At 39.3% G+C, this 15,321-nt stretch overlaps 1 protein-coding gene and 1 long non-coding RNA gene across 2 annotated transcripts in view; one reads left to right on the top strand and one right to left on the bottom strand.

Annotated features, from left to right (window-relative positions):
• The window catches only part of LOC145448503 (uncharacterized), a 224,735-nt gene that overhangs the window by 98,346 nt on the left and 111,068 nt on the right, over window positions 1–15,321 (bottom strand). The gene's annotated exons all lie outside the window — the stretch shown is intronic.
• Window positions 1,662–3,666, top strand: LOC145448662 (uncharacterized). Its single transcript, XM_080327114.1, has 4 exons — window positions 1,662–2,507; window positions 2,730–2,841; window positions 3,105–3,254; window positions 3,479–3,666. Exons 1-4 carry the CDS (start codon window positions 2,181–2,183, stop codon window positions 3,664–3,666), a joined length of 777 nt encoding a protein of 258 aa, XP_080183240.1. The 5' UTR covers window positions 1,662–2,180.

Below are 15,321 nucleotides of genomic sequence, written 5' to 3'. Positions count from 1 at the left end.
CATGTAAGAACTGGCAAAAGATACAATGCCACGAACGCCAAACGTCGAGGATCATGTCAATGTCTCATTGTTACGAAATAAAATATCATGGACCAAAGTAAAGAGGGACATGACCAACGGGCAACGGAGGTGCATGCGATAATTGGGAAGGCTAATGTGTACCTGTACCTGTACGCAATAGAATAAAACATCCGTCCTTCTTGTAGGCAGGGTTAGAAGAAAAATACTTGGAAATATTTGTGACGTGGAAATGAAACTAAGTATTGTATTGGCATCAGTTCTAAGTCAAAAGGTCACGTTGTCTTCGGCGTACGGCCCAGTTGACACACCTGATGCTACAGCACCCGTTTGACTTGTTCCGTAGACTTGTTCCGAAATTGGTCAGCAATTTGAATCCGTAAATTCTGAAAACGAGAAACAGAAGTACTGCGCAATTGTGCATGTGATGCTGTTTGATTGGAGACATGGCAACATGACAATAATAGCCTTTATTTTGATATTGGTAAAATAGTATTGTACACTGTACACATAATATCTGTCACCGGATAAAGTCAAGATACGATCCCTTTTGTTAAAGGGTGACTCGTGAGCATTTCGTTTCAAAAGCGTCGTTTAGCTCCTTAGACATAACTCATATGGGTTATTTCGTCATTGCCTGGCAAGAACAGACCAGAGCTATTCATAGCAAAAAACTTAAGTTATCTACGACGAATGAAAATGGAGATATGTCTGTTGATGTGACAGGCAATCAAACTGATCACGTGATTGTCTATACGTTCAAGAGCATTATCATGATCACTGTAGCTAAGCTAAGGTTACCATGTGTCCTCTTTTAAAAGAATTTGTCCTATTTTTTCAATCAATTCAAAGTGTTCTCGGAAGACGCCTAATTTTGAGAATTTGTCCGTTTTTTCTAGAAAGTGTGTTAAAATGCACTCAAAAACGGAGTCCGATGCAACGAACGTCAGGCTTGGCCAGAAAATCAACGAGAAATTCGGCGCGAAGGGCATTTTGGGTAGTATTTATTTGTCAACACAGTGTCGAAATTCTTTCAAAATCACCAGTTTTATTTTCCGGTACTAGAGCTTTCAGAATTGTTTAAAGTTGTCTTCTTTTTCGAATCTCAAAATATGGAAATCCCAAGATAAACTAACATTCTAATTCTAGTGTAATTTGGTATAGACTGTGTCGCAACAATTATAATTCAAATCACATTCGGAAATGCTGAAAATTTTCTAGTTGTCCCTGACCACGGTGTATTGGAGAAAACTCTTGAAACATTGCTTACACTTCGTGATCCTTCAAATTATGTCGTTTCGTGCGACCTACCTTGTAGTATATCAATATGTACCCACCGGACCTTGCAATTGCAATCTTCTAATTGGTGACATAGCAATACAAAATATCCACCTTTTATTGTCCCGTGCTTCCGCCGGCGTGTCAGGCACGGGCACCTCGAGTGTCTCAGGTACCAGCAGTATACAGATGAAACCACTTAAAAGAGCTGCGGTACCCATCATCATATTCGGAGCAATGGGACCGGTATTTGCTGAAACATAATATGACTTGCGGTAATCGAATGGCCGTATTACGAAAACAAGAATTAATTCGAGAATTGCGTAATACTCGGATAGAAACTCGGCCTACAGTAAACTCCGGTTGGTATTACGAAAAAAATGTAATCCGTCGCCTACTCAAAACTCGCATTACATGTAATTCGCGTATTCGCGTCATATATCTTGGTCATATTTGTGATACCGGTACATGAATTTATCGTTACGCCAGCGGTTTGTGTTTTCACGATGATTTTCAGCATCAATGATCGGTCATACCTGGCTCATCTTATAGAACAACAAAAGGAGCATGTCACTATAGATAACTCAGGTAATACGTACGTACAGTAGGGTGCCAAATTTGGGAATTTTGAAATATTTCAAGGCTGTTTCGCACTATGTATTCGTGTACCTAAGGAACAGTTCAGGTTTACTAAAGGAAGCATATGATGTCTAACGATCAATGAATCGTTATGTTGCAATAAATTTTGAGTTACGGTACTGCATCTGCTATTGTTACAAAACTGACGGTGGTGGGTGGTGTAAACCGTGCTGTGGTGAAGCTATTACTTTTTAACGATTAGCTATTTTTCTAGTTCTCTAGTTCATAGCCACAAGATTATAAATATGGATTCAAGTGTTGAAAAGAGAACAAACTATTCAGAGTATGAAAAAGAGTTTTTGCTGAATTTGGTGGAAGAGTGGCCTATATTAAAGAACAAATCAACAAATAAATTTACAAACAATTCCAAGGAGTTGGCCTGGACAAAGATTCAGGTTGAGTTTAATATGGACAGCCATACACGGCAAATTGACAATTGGATGAAGCTAAGAGCTCTATATAAGAACCTGAAGGCAAAGGCGGGAAAAGAAATGACATTTATCCGCAAAGAAAATGTGAAGATCGGTGGTGGATCCTTCAAGGATAAAGAATTAACTCCAATTTCGCAGCAGGTTTGTAGGCCTACTTCTTTTGCCACTCTTCGGTGTACATTGGCATCAGTGAACATTGAAACACATCTCAATCTTGAATTGAAATCGGAATATATCATTGCTGCCTGAATTTTGTGATTCAGGCGCAGGGAATTGATGGACAATTCATTTGGTTTGCTCATGTTGTTGTTTCTCACTGAAGAAAATTGATTCTCATTTTGATTATTGCAATTGTATTTCCAGCTACTCGCAATGGAGCCAGCGCACTTCAATCCCATAATCCCAGACTCTCAATTGGACACTGAAAGCGCAACTCTTCCACAATCTGTTGGGATCGTTGGAAGTACAGAGCAAGGTTTGTAAAAGTTGTCTCAATGTTCGGTGTTATGCGTTCTGATAACACAATTATTGTACTATTTCGTAAGTGCAATCCAGAGCTACAAGCAGAAATAGCCCTGTATACGTTTGAACACAAACATGCAAGTCACGCCGTTCTGCTGCGTAGTCCATACGAATTTGATAACCTATTTTACACAACAGAAATATATTAACTAGTTTATCTGTATATCTCATTGAAAGTATGTGTCGTGTCACTTAGTATGTACTGCTTGATTTCAGAGGAAATGTACACACTGGTATCCGTGTCATCTCCATCCAATATAGATGATGACTCTGTACTATCTGCACCAAGCAGGCATCCCGTCTGTTCAAAATCTTTGAGGACGTATGCATCTACGCCGGAAAAACAACCTCACAAAACGACAGCAGGTATGGTATTCTTTGTCTGAAATAGAGTAGGTGGTAGAAGGAGCCGACTACTCCTGCTGAATATGTCCTAGACTCAACAGAAGAGTGTTGGGATCAAGTCACTACCTTCGAGTCATGAGTCATTGCAGTTTTTGACTCGAGTGAACTCAAGTCAATCGATTTTCAATGCTGACTCGAGTCATCCCAACACTGCAACAGAACAAGACATATTGTTATCTTTTCAGATGATACGTCGATATCTGCACCTCCTAAACCAACCTGTTCTGGAAAGAGGAAACTTGCTCAGGAGTCTGAATCCCGGAATGAGCTGTACAGATTGCAAGCAATCAAAGTAAAAAAACAGATAGAGCTCCTAAACAAAAAACTGAAATTGGCAGAAATGGAACTTGAACAGCGTTCCATCAAAAAGTAGACGTGATTAATAGATATTTTTGAAGAGTCGTAATGCTCGTTCCTAACAGTTTCATTATTTCGTTTTAGCCAGCACTGTTCTTTTGTGATTTGATATATTTTCTTTATTGCAATAGAATTGGATCGATATCGCCGCTGTGGAATCAAAGTAGCTATTGGCCATTTTTGTAATGTTTTTATTTTCTTTTGATAACATCATGGCCATGTCTATTTGTGTGTGTCACGTTGTTTCTAACATGAATATGGTCAAGATATGACCAAAGAAAATTAGACTTGATTCAGCTCCGTTGAAGATGCACGTTCGATTCCTGAGCGATAGCATGTTTGTCCTCCAATACTGTGCTGCAAACGGCAAATTGCCTAATATATTTTTGTACTGTGGTTCTACTTTGCTACTGCTAAAATGTCTCATTACTATAGCGATTTTTTTTACCTAAAATCGGCTGCTTCTGCTTCACTTAAGATACTGCAGTATGTTGAGTGTAACACCACATCAACCTAAAATTTGTTGCATTTGGCGTTTATAATTCACAATAGGCCGTCTAGAACGGTAGGGGCTACACAAGCTGTAAAATGGCAATAAGTTCACCGAGAGCGCAGACGTACGATAAAACGAATGCATGTTGCAAAAAATTTTGACATTATTTTGGCTCAACGTGACAATGTTGTATGTATTGCTCTACTCATTACCAATGTCATGCTGATTATATACCGTGCTTGCTTATATGTTTCTTTGTGCTGGGCTGCTGCTCAATAAAAGAGTGCTTCATAGTATAGTATTATTCATTCCACTGCAGGTACCATTTAAATCAGCAATAGCAAACAATCTGTAGAATTGTGACAAGGTATATTTACTAGTAGTAACTTGTCAATATGTATTTCAGTAGTGAGATAAGAACTATGTCAAATAGCCATCGTACAGTAGTGAGATAAGAACCATGTCAAATAGCCATTGTGCAGTAGTGAGATAAGAACCATGTCAAATAGCCATTGTATCATGGTAAAGGAATAAAATTTCCAAGATTAATTCAATTTGAAGGGTTATTTTTGCTTATGTCAGGGAGATTGGACAATGGAAATTGTCTTTTTTGGAAACATCTATTCAAAAACTATACAGTTATCTTATCACTTGCAACTGCACCACATCACATTCGGTTCTACGCAGATGAAAAGTGCAATCTTATCAGCTGCTGACGGATCGCAGAAGCTGGTGCATAGTCCGTACGCGTACGCTGTAGAATCACTAGGATCCATTCCATCATCTGTAAATTCATCAAGTGATGCCTCGATCATGCCACGTTGCCTGAGAAAGTTGTACATGCAGACGCAGGCTGGAATCACGTTCAAAGTTGTGTCGACTTTTAACCCATCATGCCTGTTTTCAGGCAGGAAAATACTCGCTTCAAAACACCAAACGCGCGTTCGATTGTCAATCTGGTCTTTTTGTGGCTTCTGTTGTAACACAGCTCAGACTCGCGCAAAGGATTGCGTAACGGTGTCATTGGATAAGTAGTCAATGGGTAGCCTTGGTCGCCAAGCAACAGTCCATTTGAGGTCGGCTGGCTTTCCAGATAACCATATAATGCAGAATTATGGAATATCCTTGCATCAACCGTACCATTTTACATAAATGTTCGTAAAGACGAGTCTTGCATCACATACAGCCTGAAACAGGAATGTATGTATTAGTATTGTGAATTACTGTTCTATATATCACTTGCATCACTGGACAAAAAAAATTACATTAAATAGTTATTTTTAAATCACAACAAACACCCAAACCAAATTGTATGGTGTAACTTCATATTTTGTTAGCTAGGAATATTTGCATTATCATCAAGGCAGCAACATAATATGGGGGGGGGGTCAGTGTATTAACTTATCAGCAACAGCATGACCAATTGACTATCACTAAGCAGTGTTCCCCATGAATATGTCAAAATTATGGGGTTAAGGTTGCGGTAGAGGTAACGAATGTTCCTATCATACCCTATACGATTTGTAAATTATAATTATTTTAGTGCAGGTGTGGCCGATATACATCATTATAAACTACGGTTATAATATTCACCTGGCAGTTTATGGAAAAGTAACCTTTTCGGTTCCTGAACCGTTCTGCATTTTCACCACCTGGGCTCTGGATGCAAACATGAGTGCAATCAATTGCACCTATTACATCTGGAAATGATGCAATAGAGTAAAATTCTTCCTTTACACTGTGCAAGTTCATTTGTGGCCATCGTACGAAAGTCCCTATATTACCAACTATGACGGCCGAAACCTGTGAAAAAAGTACTGGATTTGCAAAAGAACAAGCAATCAATCACGGTCAATTCATTACCTCCTTGATCACATTAGATACAGTCGGCTGCGAAATACCTTTCAAATCAGCAGAAAGCAATTGGAATGACCCACTGCTTGTGAAGCGTAGGAATATGAGCATCTTATGCAGTATTGGTAGAGCAACACCTTTTCTAGAATGCCCGAAGTCATTCTGAATGACTGCAATATAGTCATGAAGACCTTGTTTTGTAAAGCGATACCGTTGTCTAAATTCCGCATCTGTGTTCTTTTCCATCGGGTTCTGCAAATCCGCCAGTCGACGTTTTGGCACTCTTTCAACAGCTTTGCCATCATATTCCTCCTCACTAAACCTCATAAACTCCAAAAAGTCCATGTTATCGTCAGCAGTCGTCCAATGCATCTATCGGGAACCCAGACAATGATGGATTATTCCCCGATTTCGGAGACTTGCATTCTAACAGTATCTGGGTCTCACAAAGCGCAGAAATTGATTTCATAATACCATCGCGGCTCAGGTTCCGATCGGTATTACGAAAGTCGGCGATGTGTGACCGCAAGTAATGCCCGTTTTACAAAAACACTATTTTAATACGAAACAGAGGATAACTCCGCAAATTATCCTTAATTCGAGTGTTACATTCGTTTCGTAATACAGGAGCCTATTTACGGGACAATCCGACAAGATGGTGCGGCGTCCGGCTTCTTGATCGGCAGGTCGCGGGTTCAATCCCCGGCCGGGTCAGACCGAAGACCTGATTAGTAACACTGGTGCCCGCTTGATGCTAAGAATTACCGTGATAGCAAGGAGGGGTGGTACAAGTCTTAGAAAGTCATAAAAGGCTATATCTGTACCAGAGTTGGATCAATTGTAATTTGTAATTGAGCTGAATGTAATTAATTACATTTTTTCGTGTAATTGTAATTGTAATTGAAGCATTTCTATTTTGTGTAATTGTAATTGTAATTGTAATTTGATCAAAATTTTGCTCAATTACAATCTCAATTACATTTTCATGGAAACCTGACAATCACAACATAAAATAATCATTTAATCAATCATTTATTCGTCGCACCACTGAAAATCCGGTACGAACCAGGATGACAACGAGAGGCCTTAAGGCCTTAGTAAACAGTCACCACATGTAATAATTAGCCTATTTACATCGGTGTTCTATGCGTGCTGCGTTATAACTAGATAATTCAGTCACGCTAAACTGTTTCCCATACTTCAGTAGCAACAGAAAACTTTGTGAATTACAATATAGGCTAAACTAGTGGTTCTCAAACTGGGGCCGTGCCCCCTTGGGCGGCGTGAAAGCATCTGAACGGGGCGCGACGCTCCAGTGAACTGAAATCTTTTCCACGCTTGGCCCGATTCACCTCCGTTTTATGGTTATTGCTCGGTGTATAGTCTGAATTTCGTATTGGAGAATTCTCTCATCAACAGTCATAACCTTCCATACCATCGAACTATATGAAAGGATTGCTAACTTTCTGGTTTCATTGTGTGCTATGACGATAAGGGGAGCACGAAATATTCACTGTCATAAAGGGGGGCGTGTCTAAAAAAGTTATAGAGAACCAGTGGGCTAAGCTAAATCTTAATATTTCAAAAATGGATGAAACCTGTGCTGAACCATTTCCTACACCACGGTCAAAGTTTTTTTTTTAATCTCTGACCAGTACCGAGGCTTGTTGCAACAATAGCAAAAAAAATTCAAGTTTCTAACCAAGGCTTCATCAAACTTGATCACGCTTTTGTAGAGATGTTATCCCAATCTTATCTCCAATCTTGGCCAAATTTACTGGGGCCAGAAACTTTTCGCACACTAATGTTCATCAAATGCAATCTAACAGTTTCCGAGCGAGTGAAAATGTAAATGCGAACCAAAATATTGTAATTCTTAGTTATCAGGAGGTTCTTTCCTTTTGCAGTTATTTTAATTTTACGCACCTTATCGGTATCATCCTTATCGCTGACGCCTTACCAATTACATTTCATTATCCTGACTCAGCTCTGAGTAGCCTAATCGTTTGATTACATTTGATTGACTGCCCTGTAGCCTATTCGCTGTTAGTCGCTCAAACCTTTGGTTCTTAACAGTCGCCTGAAACATTTTTCTGTGCTTGTAGTTTTCAGTACTCATGATTAGGAATAGTTCGAATACGCCCGACTTTTTCTTAATAAAGGGGATTCTACATATCAGGAATGAAACATGAATTCTGAATAGCTTGAGATTGTTGCTAATTACGTTGCTACGGTTGTCAAAGAACACGTCTTTACTGAATCAATTACCTGTTTAAAAGTAATTGTAATTGTAATTGTAATTTGATATTTTTAGCATTGAGTAATTGTAATTGTAATGTAATTGAAACATGCAAGGAAGTAATTGTAATTGTAATTGTAATTGAATTAAAATATTGTCATTGATCCAACTCTGATCTGTACCTTCCTCGTCGGGCGGCATATGCACAGCATGCAAAGATGGTGCGTATGTTACATGAGTCGCTTTATATGCCGCAAAAACATCAAGGACAAAAATACATAACGTCCTGTCCTGATGCGACAATCCGGTGTTCTTATATTCAATACAAAATACACATGTAATCTTTAGTCATATAACTCCTTCAGTTTTGTGCGCTGAACTGTTCTGGAGTTCTGGTAGTTTATACTTGAAGCTGTGATATTCTCTGTTGAAATCGTAAGAACTCATGTTGTGAATTAAATGAAAACGCGATAAACAGTTCATATATACACCATGCATATACCATCGATGACTCCAATATCCGTATGATAGTGATAGAATTTATGTATAACACATACGTTATCAATCTAGGTTGGATAATCGTGATCTATATATGGATAGTTGGATATATATCATTTGAAAACAGTGGGTTTAAGACACCGCATGCGCACGCCGCTTTGCGCGTTTCGGCTAAATCAGGGGCGAGCAACTTCTCGAGTCGGCGGGCCGGATATAGGAAAATTAGGTACTTTGCGGCTGGATTGCTGATTCGATACTGTACTCGCTAATTTATCCACATATACAAGGATTAAATCGTATTTAATGAATGTATTTCAACGGCAGCGATGTCACTTATTCAAAGCCATTTCTCGTCGATAATGACGAATACAATGTGAATTTGAGAACAGCATCGTCATACAGGTACCGCCATGTTTGCTTCTCTCTGACCAATTAGCACACGACGCAGTTCTTAATTAAGATTTCAAGGCGTTCGATAAGACCAGTACCCCAAATTTACCAAGATATCAATTCATTAGGGTCGAGTACATCGTAAATGCCGATAATTCTAGTCTTCTCGCTTCGACAAACTTACGCGTAAGCTCCACTCTTGCACGCTGCGCACACACGTATATATTAACATACAGTCACTAAAATTTGACGTAGTAAGCAACTAGTGGGAAAGCTAGGCAGATTGCGGCCACGGGCGACATACTCATGTAATGGCCCGCGGGCCGTATGTTACCCGTCCCTGGGCTAAATCATAGTGTAGTGTCAATTTCTTACCAAGATACATTATATACGGAGCTGTGATTGACCCGACGCGGCCTGCACCAGAACACATCCCCATCGCCGAACTCCTTTTGAAGGTTGGCATAACTTCGGTGGACATCAGGTACCAAACGTGAAACACTCCGGCAATCGATCCTTTACCGATCATAGCGATGATCGTTTTCAAGACGGACAGGTCTGATAAAGTAAGTGGGTACTCACATTAGTATTGACGCGAATTGAACTGCCCTTGGTCTTGCAATTCAGGAAGCGAGAGAGAGTATAAGATAGGGTTACCATACGTCCTCTTTTAAGAGGATTTGTCCTCTTTTTTGACTTTTATGAAAGTGTCCTCGGAGGACGCCCTTTTGTCCTCTTTTTTGAGATTTTGTCCTCTTTTTTGAAAATTTAGGTCAGAATTAGAGCAAATTGCGAGTGATATGCCGTAAATTAGCACAGAAGTGATGCTCCGACGGGTATTTCGGAGTGAAAAACGGTGATTTTAGCTCTGAGCGGATAGATGACCTTTTTTCACAAAGTGGGAAAAATTCACCGGTTTTTCAGAATTCTTCTCCGGTTTTGCAAGTCTCAGATTTCTGAAAAACTGTCCTCTTTTTGGATTTCCAAAATATGGTAAGCCTAGTATAAGAACAAAGGAAAGGGCTGATGACATAGGACATCATTACAACCGCAGTTGAATGCTCAACATTGTTGATATATTGGAGTAAATATTATTCCCTGAGAAATCTCAATGTTCCTGTTTTATTGTTATTGTAAATCCATTCAATTTGGTGGCTACTGACGACACGTCAAGCAAAACGTAATTGTAAGAGTAAGTGAAGGGTGCGCTGATCAAATATACGGAACTAATTTCAAACAAAGACCCAAACTCTTACATACTTATTTGGCAATAAAGTACCAATACTGTTCGACGATTCATTTTTGAAAAATAAATTCCACGTACCTTTCGGTATAAAGGGAAGACCGAGGCTTGACAGGCCGGTAAGTGACATGAGTAGAAATGCGGTTCTTGGTCTTCCCACGTGCGTTAAAAGGAGGAACGTAATGACGAAAGCCGGAAGGTCCGCGATACCAGACAAACATACGTTGAGAAAATGGTCGCTGCTGAAGTCCGTCGAAAACAGAGCGATGGCGTAATACACAGCAGAGTTGGATCAATTACATTATTTCAGTTCAATTACAATTACAATTACAATTACTTTCATGCATGTTTCAATTACATTACAATTACAATTACTCCATGCTAAAAATATCAAATTACAATTACAATTACAATTACTCCTTGCACGCTTCAATTACATTACAATTACAATTACAATTGCTGCTGTTGAACATGTAATTGAATAATCATAAATTCAACCGTGCTCCTTGACAACCGTAGCGTCGTAATTAACAACAATTCAAGTATTCATGTTTCATTCATGATACGCAAATACCCGGTAATTAATAAAAGAAAAACGTTTTCGAACTATTCCAGTATGCAGTATGTCGTTGAAAAAAGTATTATAATCATGCACGGGTTGGATTTGCGTATATAGTATATAATTAAAGAAATAATATTATTTTTATCGAGGGACGTAAGAATTAGGATAAGGGGTGAAAACAAAACCGTGCTTTGTCAGATAAGACGTTATATAATATCCAGTGGTCTGGTTAGTTAGCCAGACGAAGTAACGATGCAGCATCGTGATCTGAAATCGTATTGTAGATTGCCAACCCACGGATAGATGCGCAAGATGTGAGTCACGGATGAATGCACCGACAAACGTACTGCAGAGCCGGCTAAAAGCAGCAAACTTTGTAGTCCTAGAGCTGGCGATTCAAGCGTCCAAATTTGATGCATCAGGTCTTTATCGTAAGCTATTGATGCACTAATTCCGAAAATACAAATTAAAATCTCGTCAGGGCAATGTAACTGCTCCAAAATAACCGTTTAAGGCCGACTGTTCTGAAAAGTGAGAGCGCCGCAGCAGCATGACCACAACAATGGCCAATTACTCCCAGCGATTGTTCAGAACAATGCCGATTCCCAGACTTTCACGACTATTTTGGGATGTTACCATTGCCTGGAAATATACTTTTATTGCGGAATCAGTGCGACACTAGCTTTCGATTAGGACCATACATATCAAATTTCGACGCTTGGATCGTTAGCTATGGGACTATCAATTCTGCTGCTTTTAGCCGGCTCAGCAGTTCGCTTCTCGGCGTATTCAATCGTGAGTCACGTGTTGCGAATCCATCCGTTGGTTAGTAATCTTATCATTGTATACAATGGCAGCCGAGGCCAGCATAGCGGTAAAAATAAAAAACTTCGCCCGCAAGGGCGCAGTCAAGGGCTTCCGCGAATGGATCCACCAAATTCCTTGTCGACATTTAAAGAGAATGCATTATAAGTCAATTATTTTATGTTGTGCTTGTCAGGTCTCACTAGCAATTTAATGTAATTGAAATTGTAATTGAGCAAAATTTTTGTCAAATTACAATTACAATTACAATTACACAAAATAAAAATGCTTCAATTACAATTACATTACAATTACATTGAAATATGTAATTAATTACATTCAATTACATTACAAATTACAATTGATCCAACTCTGATACACAGTTGATGTCACGAACCTGAAAAGGAATCGTTCATACTTGTGCGATAAAGCCGTAGTTCTGATTATATTAATATACTCCAGTCCGCCACCTTCAAGCGATATTCTCATGAGACTATACTTAAAGTCCTCCAATCTAGTTTTGTAATTGGATATCACACGTCCCCGGTAGATGAAACCTTGTCCAATCCAAAGATATTAGAACTGTGAACTGTGAAAACCGGGGGGATTTCGAAATTTTCAGGGGGAATCTGGCTTTTCCGTTGTAACGAAAGATACACTGGATGCACAAGATTTTTCTATTTCTATCGTAGAACTGCGTAAAGTATGACACTAGTTCTTTATAATTGTATGTTTCTTCTGGCGGATTTTTAGCTAAAGGGATGTTTAAATGCTTTTTAAAATTTTCCATTTGCGGAGAAATTTCACCCCCTAAAAAGTGGATTCAGGACAACAAGGCCGCTGAGCTAACGTTGAAAATATAGGAAATTCGTTGTTCGCATGCTCACAGTTTCCCAAGGGTTAGCTTACGTCAGCGACTTTTAAGTGGGTCGCAAGTGTATAAATTTAGGTCGCGACCGCACCTGAGTGATATTTCTCTATGCATATATTTATATTCTATCTGCTGTATTTCTTGCAACAAGAAGATTTCTTCGCGCCATCACCTATAGATAGTTTTCATATATCCGAGCTAGGTTATTCTGTTGGGTACTATAGCTAGTAATTACGAAAATATGGCTTGAACATTAAAATGTGCCGATCTCTGTATTGCACAAATTGGTCGGATGTTATGGTTTTTTTAGAAAGTTCAAGCTTTGCACGGGTAATACTCGGGCTTGGCAGAGGGAGGTAAAGAGTGAGGCCGTACCTAGCGCACTGCATAATTTTTTAGAATACGCATAATGTACAAAAATGAACCTAACTCTGTTCGCAACTATGAAATAACGGTATATTCCTAGTATCGCTGAACGCTGTCGGAGACCGTTAGGATGCTTTATTCTAAGGGTGTGCCACGTGCGGGTGTGGGACTTTTGGACACCAATTTTTCGGGCCCGACCCTTTCCCCACTGGGACACTTGAGTACATGAATTGCCGGTAGTGAAGTGGAAGTGACAAACGGCGATAATACCAGAGGTGGTCAGTAACGAAGTACTTTTTCGAAGTACTCAAGTAGTTTACCTCTACTTGCGGTACTTACTCAAGTAGATCTGATTTACGCTACTTCGACTTCTACTTCGTAATATTTTGTGATCTACTTACTTACTTTTCGCTATTTTCAGTTTGTCAAGTAGAAGTCGTTCAATATTCCAATCAGGAAGATAGCCTGAGGAATTTCGGGGCTGTTTTCACTGAGTATCAACATTTAATTTTCATAAAAGTTGGGTAAAGCCCAGAATTTTCGTCGCGCTTCGCGCACAGTGGATACGGAGTGATCAGTATTATTGTATACTGTATTGTATCAGTATCGATGAATATATTTACGTAGCGGGTTGGCATGGTTCCGTTCACATCACATTGTCACCCATCGCCCATATGAAATAATTCATCACAGTATATATACGGCTCATCATAACGTTTGAATCTGATGTTTCGTAATCTAGCATTTACTTGTGATATCGTAATCTAGCATGTCCATGGCGCGTCCTAACCTGGAAAAGTGGACTCTGACTTTTTTTTGTTAGTTTTATAGCTGTTTTAGCATACCACCTTTGAAACTTTCTGGACTAAAGGCATGAAATGCATGTTCCGCATTTAGAAGTGATATTTATGTCTCACTTTCAATTCCCAGTATCATATACTTTGAGTTATAATTAATATCAGTTCTTTTGTCTGGATAACATACATGTTGAAGTCCAAAAGCAAGTATAGTAATGCCTTTAGTTTTCGGAAATAAAGCTACGGAATATGGCATTTTTACGGTCCACCATATTCTTTATTAACGTTTACTAATCGCGCAAAGTGTTTAAACCGTATGCTATGCAACTTCTCCGTATTGCTCTTCGACTAAACTACGGGCCTTATAACATGGGGGATGGCGCCATACCATGCTATTTTCAATAACGCGCTGTTCGAGAAAACAGAGGATTAGTATCGCATTTCCATATCAATACTATCATTTTCATCCCATGATGTGGAAGAATGCTTATGATATCGAAAATTGGATACCTGCTGGTATGGATCAATATGAATCAAGCTTGTCACCTTTCGCATAGCTCAATTTGCACCTTTTTACAATGCATGTGAACGAATTAGGATCGTTTTCACAACTACTTACTTACTTGAGTACTTTTAAAGTCAGTCAATGCTTATGGAGGAAGTACTTCTACTTGTACTTGAGTAGATTTTTTCGTCGCTACTTCTACTTCTACTTGAGTAGCTTTCTTGACTACTTTGACCACCTCTGGATAATACACTGACCAAAGAGACAGTCACTGGTGGGCAAAAATCCTCAATAATGATATTTCCGGTCGTCGAGATAGTCGGCAGAGAATAGTCCTGTCCTGGTAATCTGAGTCCCGCAAAACAAGTGCGATCTACAAGGAAAATAATGCACCCCAATTTGAAATAGCGAGTGTCACACATGTTTCATTGAATTGTGTGGGTGGTATGCACCTTCTCAATTTCATATATGCCCGTAAAACGTGGCTGAATAAATATAGAAATGCATTATTTCGATATGTGAGACCTCGGTCGTGAAATGCCAAAAAGCGCAGATTTGGATCACGGTCTAGATCAGTGTTTCTTAACCTTATCACCAGCGCCCCCCCTGCAGGGATGATATGGATTTTTAAGGGTGCGGAGACTCTCATGGGCGATGTGCGGGCGCTGGGCTCATGGGGCGGTATATGGGGGGGGGGGGGGGGTGGGGCTGAAGAAAATGACATCGCAGTAGAGGATGCAGTAACGACGTATGAGTATATATTATAGCAGCAGTTCTATATATCCCTGAGTTCTCATTGCAAATTTACGTGAGACAAAATATGTCAAAATTCGAAATCTTTCGTCGCTTTCCGCACAAATTATACATCGACAATGTTTCCAACATGTTTCCACAAATGCAGGGTATTGCTAAAATTATTTAAATTACTAATTTACTAAAATTAAATTATTAAAATTCACGTAAAATGAAGTGCGTGTAACATTAGATCAGGACGTAAGGACGGACGAAAGGAAAGGACGTAGTTATTTTTTTCCTTGATGTTTTTGCGG

The sequence above is a fragment of the Botryllus schlosseri genome, chromosome 10 (assembly GCF_051294905.1).
Source record: "Botryllus schlosseri isolate E-star chromosome 10, Bs_hap1, whole genome shotgun sequence".
Classification (NCBI taxonomy): domain Eukaryota; kingdom Metazoa; phylum Chordata; class Ascidiacea; order Stolidobranchia; family Styelidae; genus Botryllus; species Botryllus schlosseri.
This window is presented reverse-complemented; position numbering and strand designations above follow the sequence as displayed.

Excerpts from the sequence above, each read along its gene's own strand:
- LOC145448662 (XM_080327114.1), top strand. The coding sequence starts at position 2,181 with ATGGATTCAAGTGTTGAAAAGAGAACAAACTATTCAGAGTATGAAAAA. Across the intron at positions 2,842-3,104 it reads CGTTGGAAGTACAGAGCAAG|AGGAAATGTACACACTGGTA; the intron begins GTTTGTAAAAGT and ends GCTTGATTTCAG. Across the intron at positions 3,255-3,478 it reads ACCTCACAAAACGACAGCAG|ATGATACGTCGATATCTGCA; the intron begins GTATGGTATTCT and ends TTATCTTTTCAG.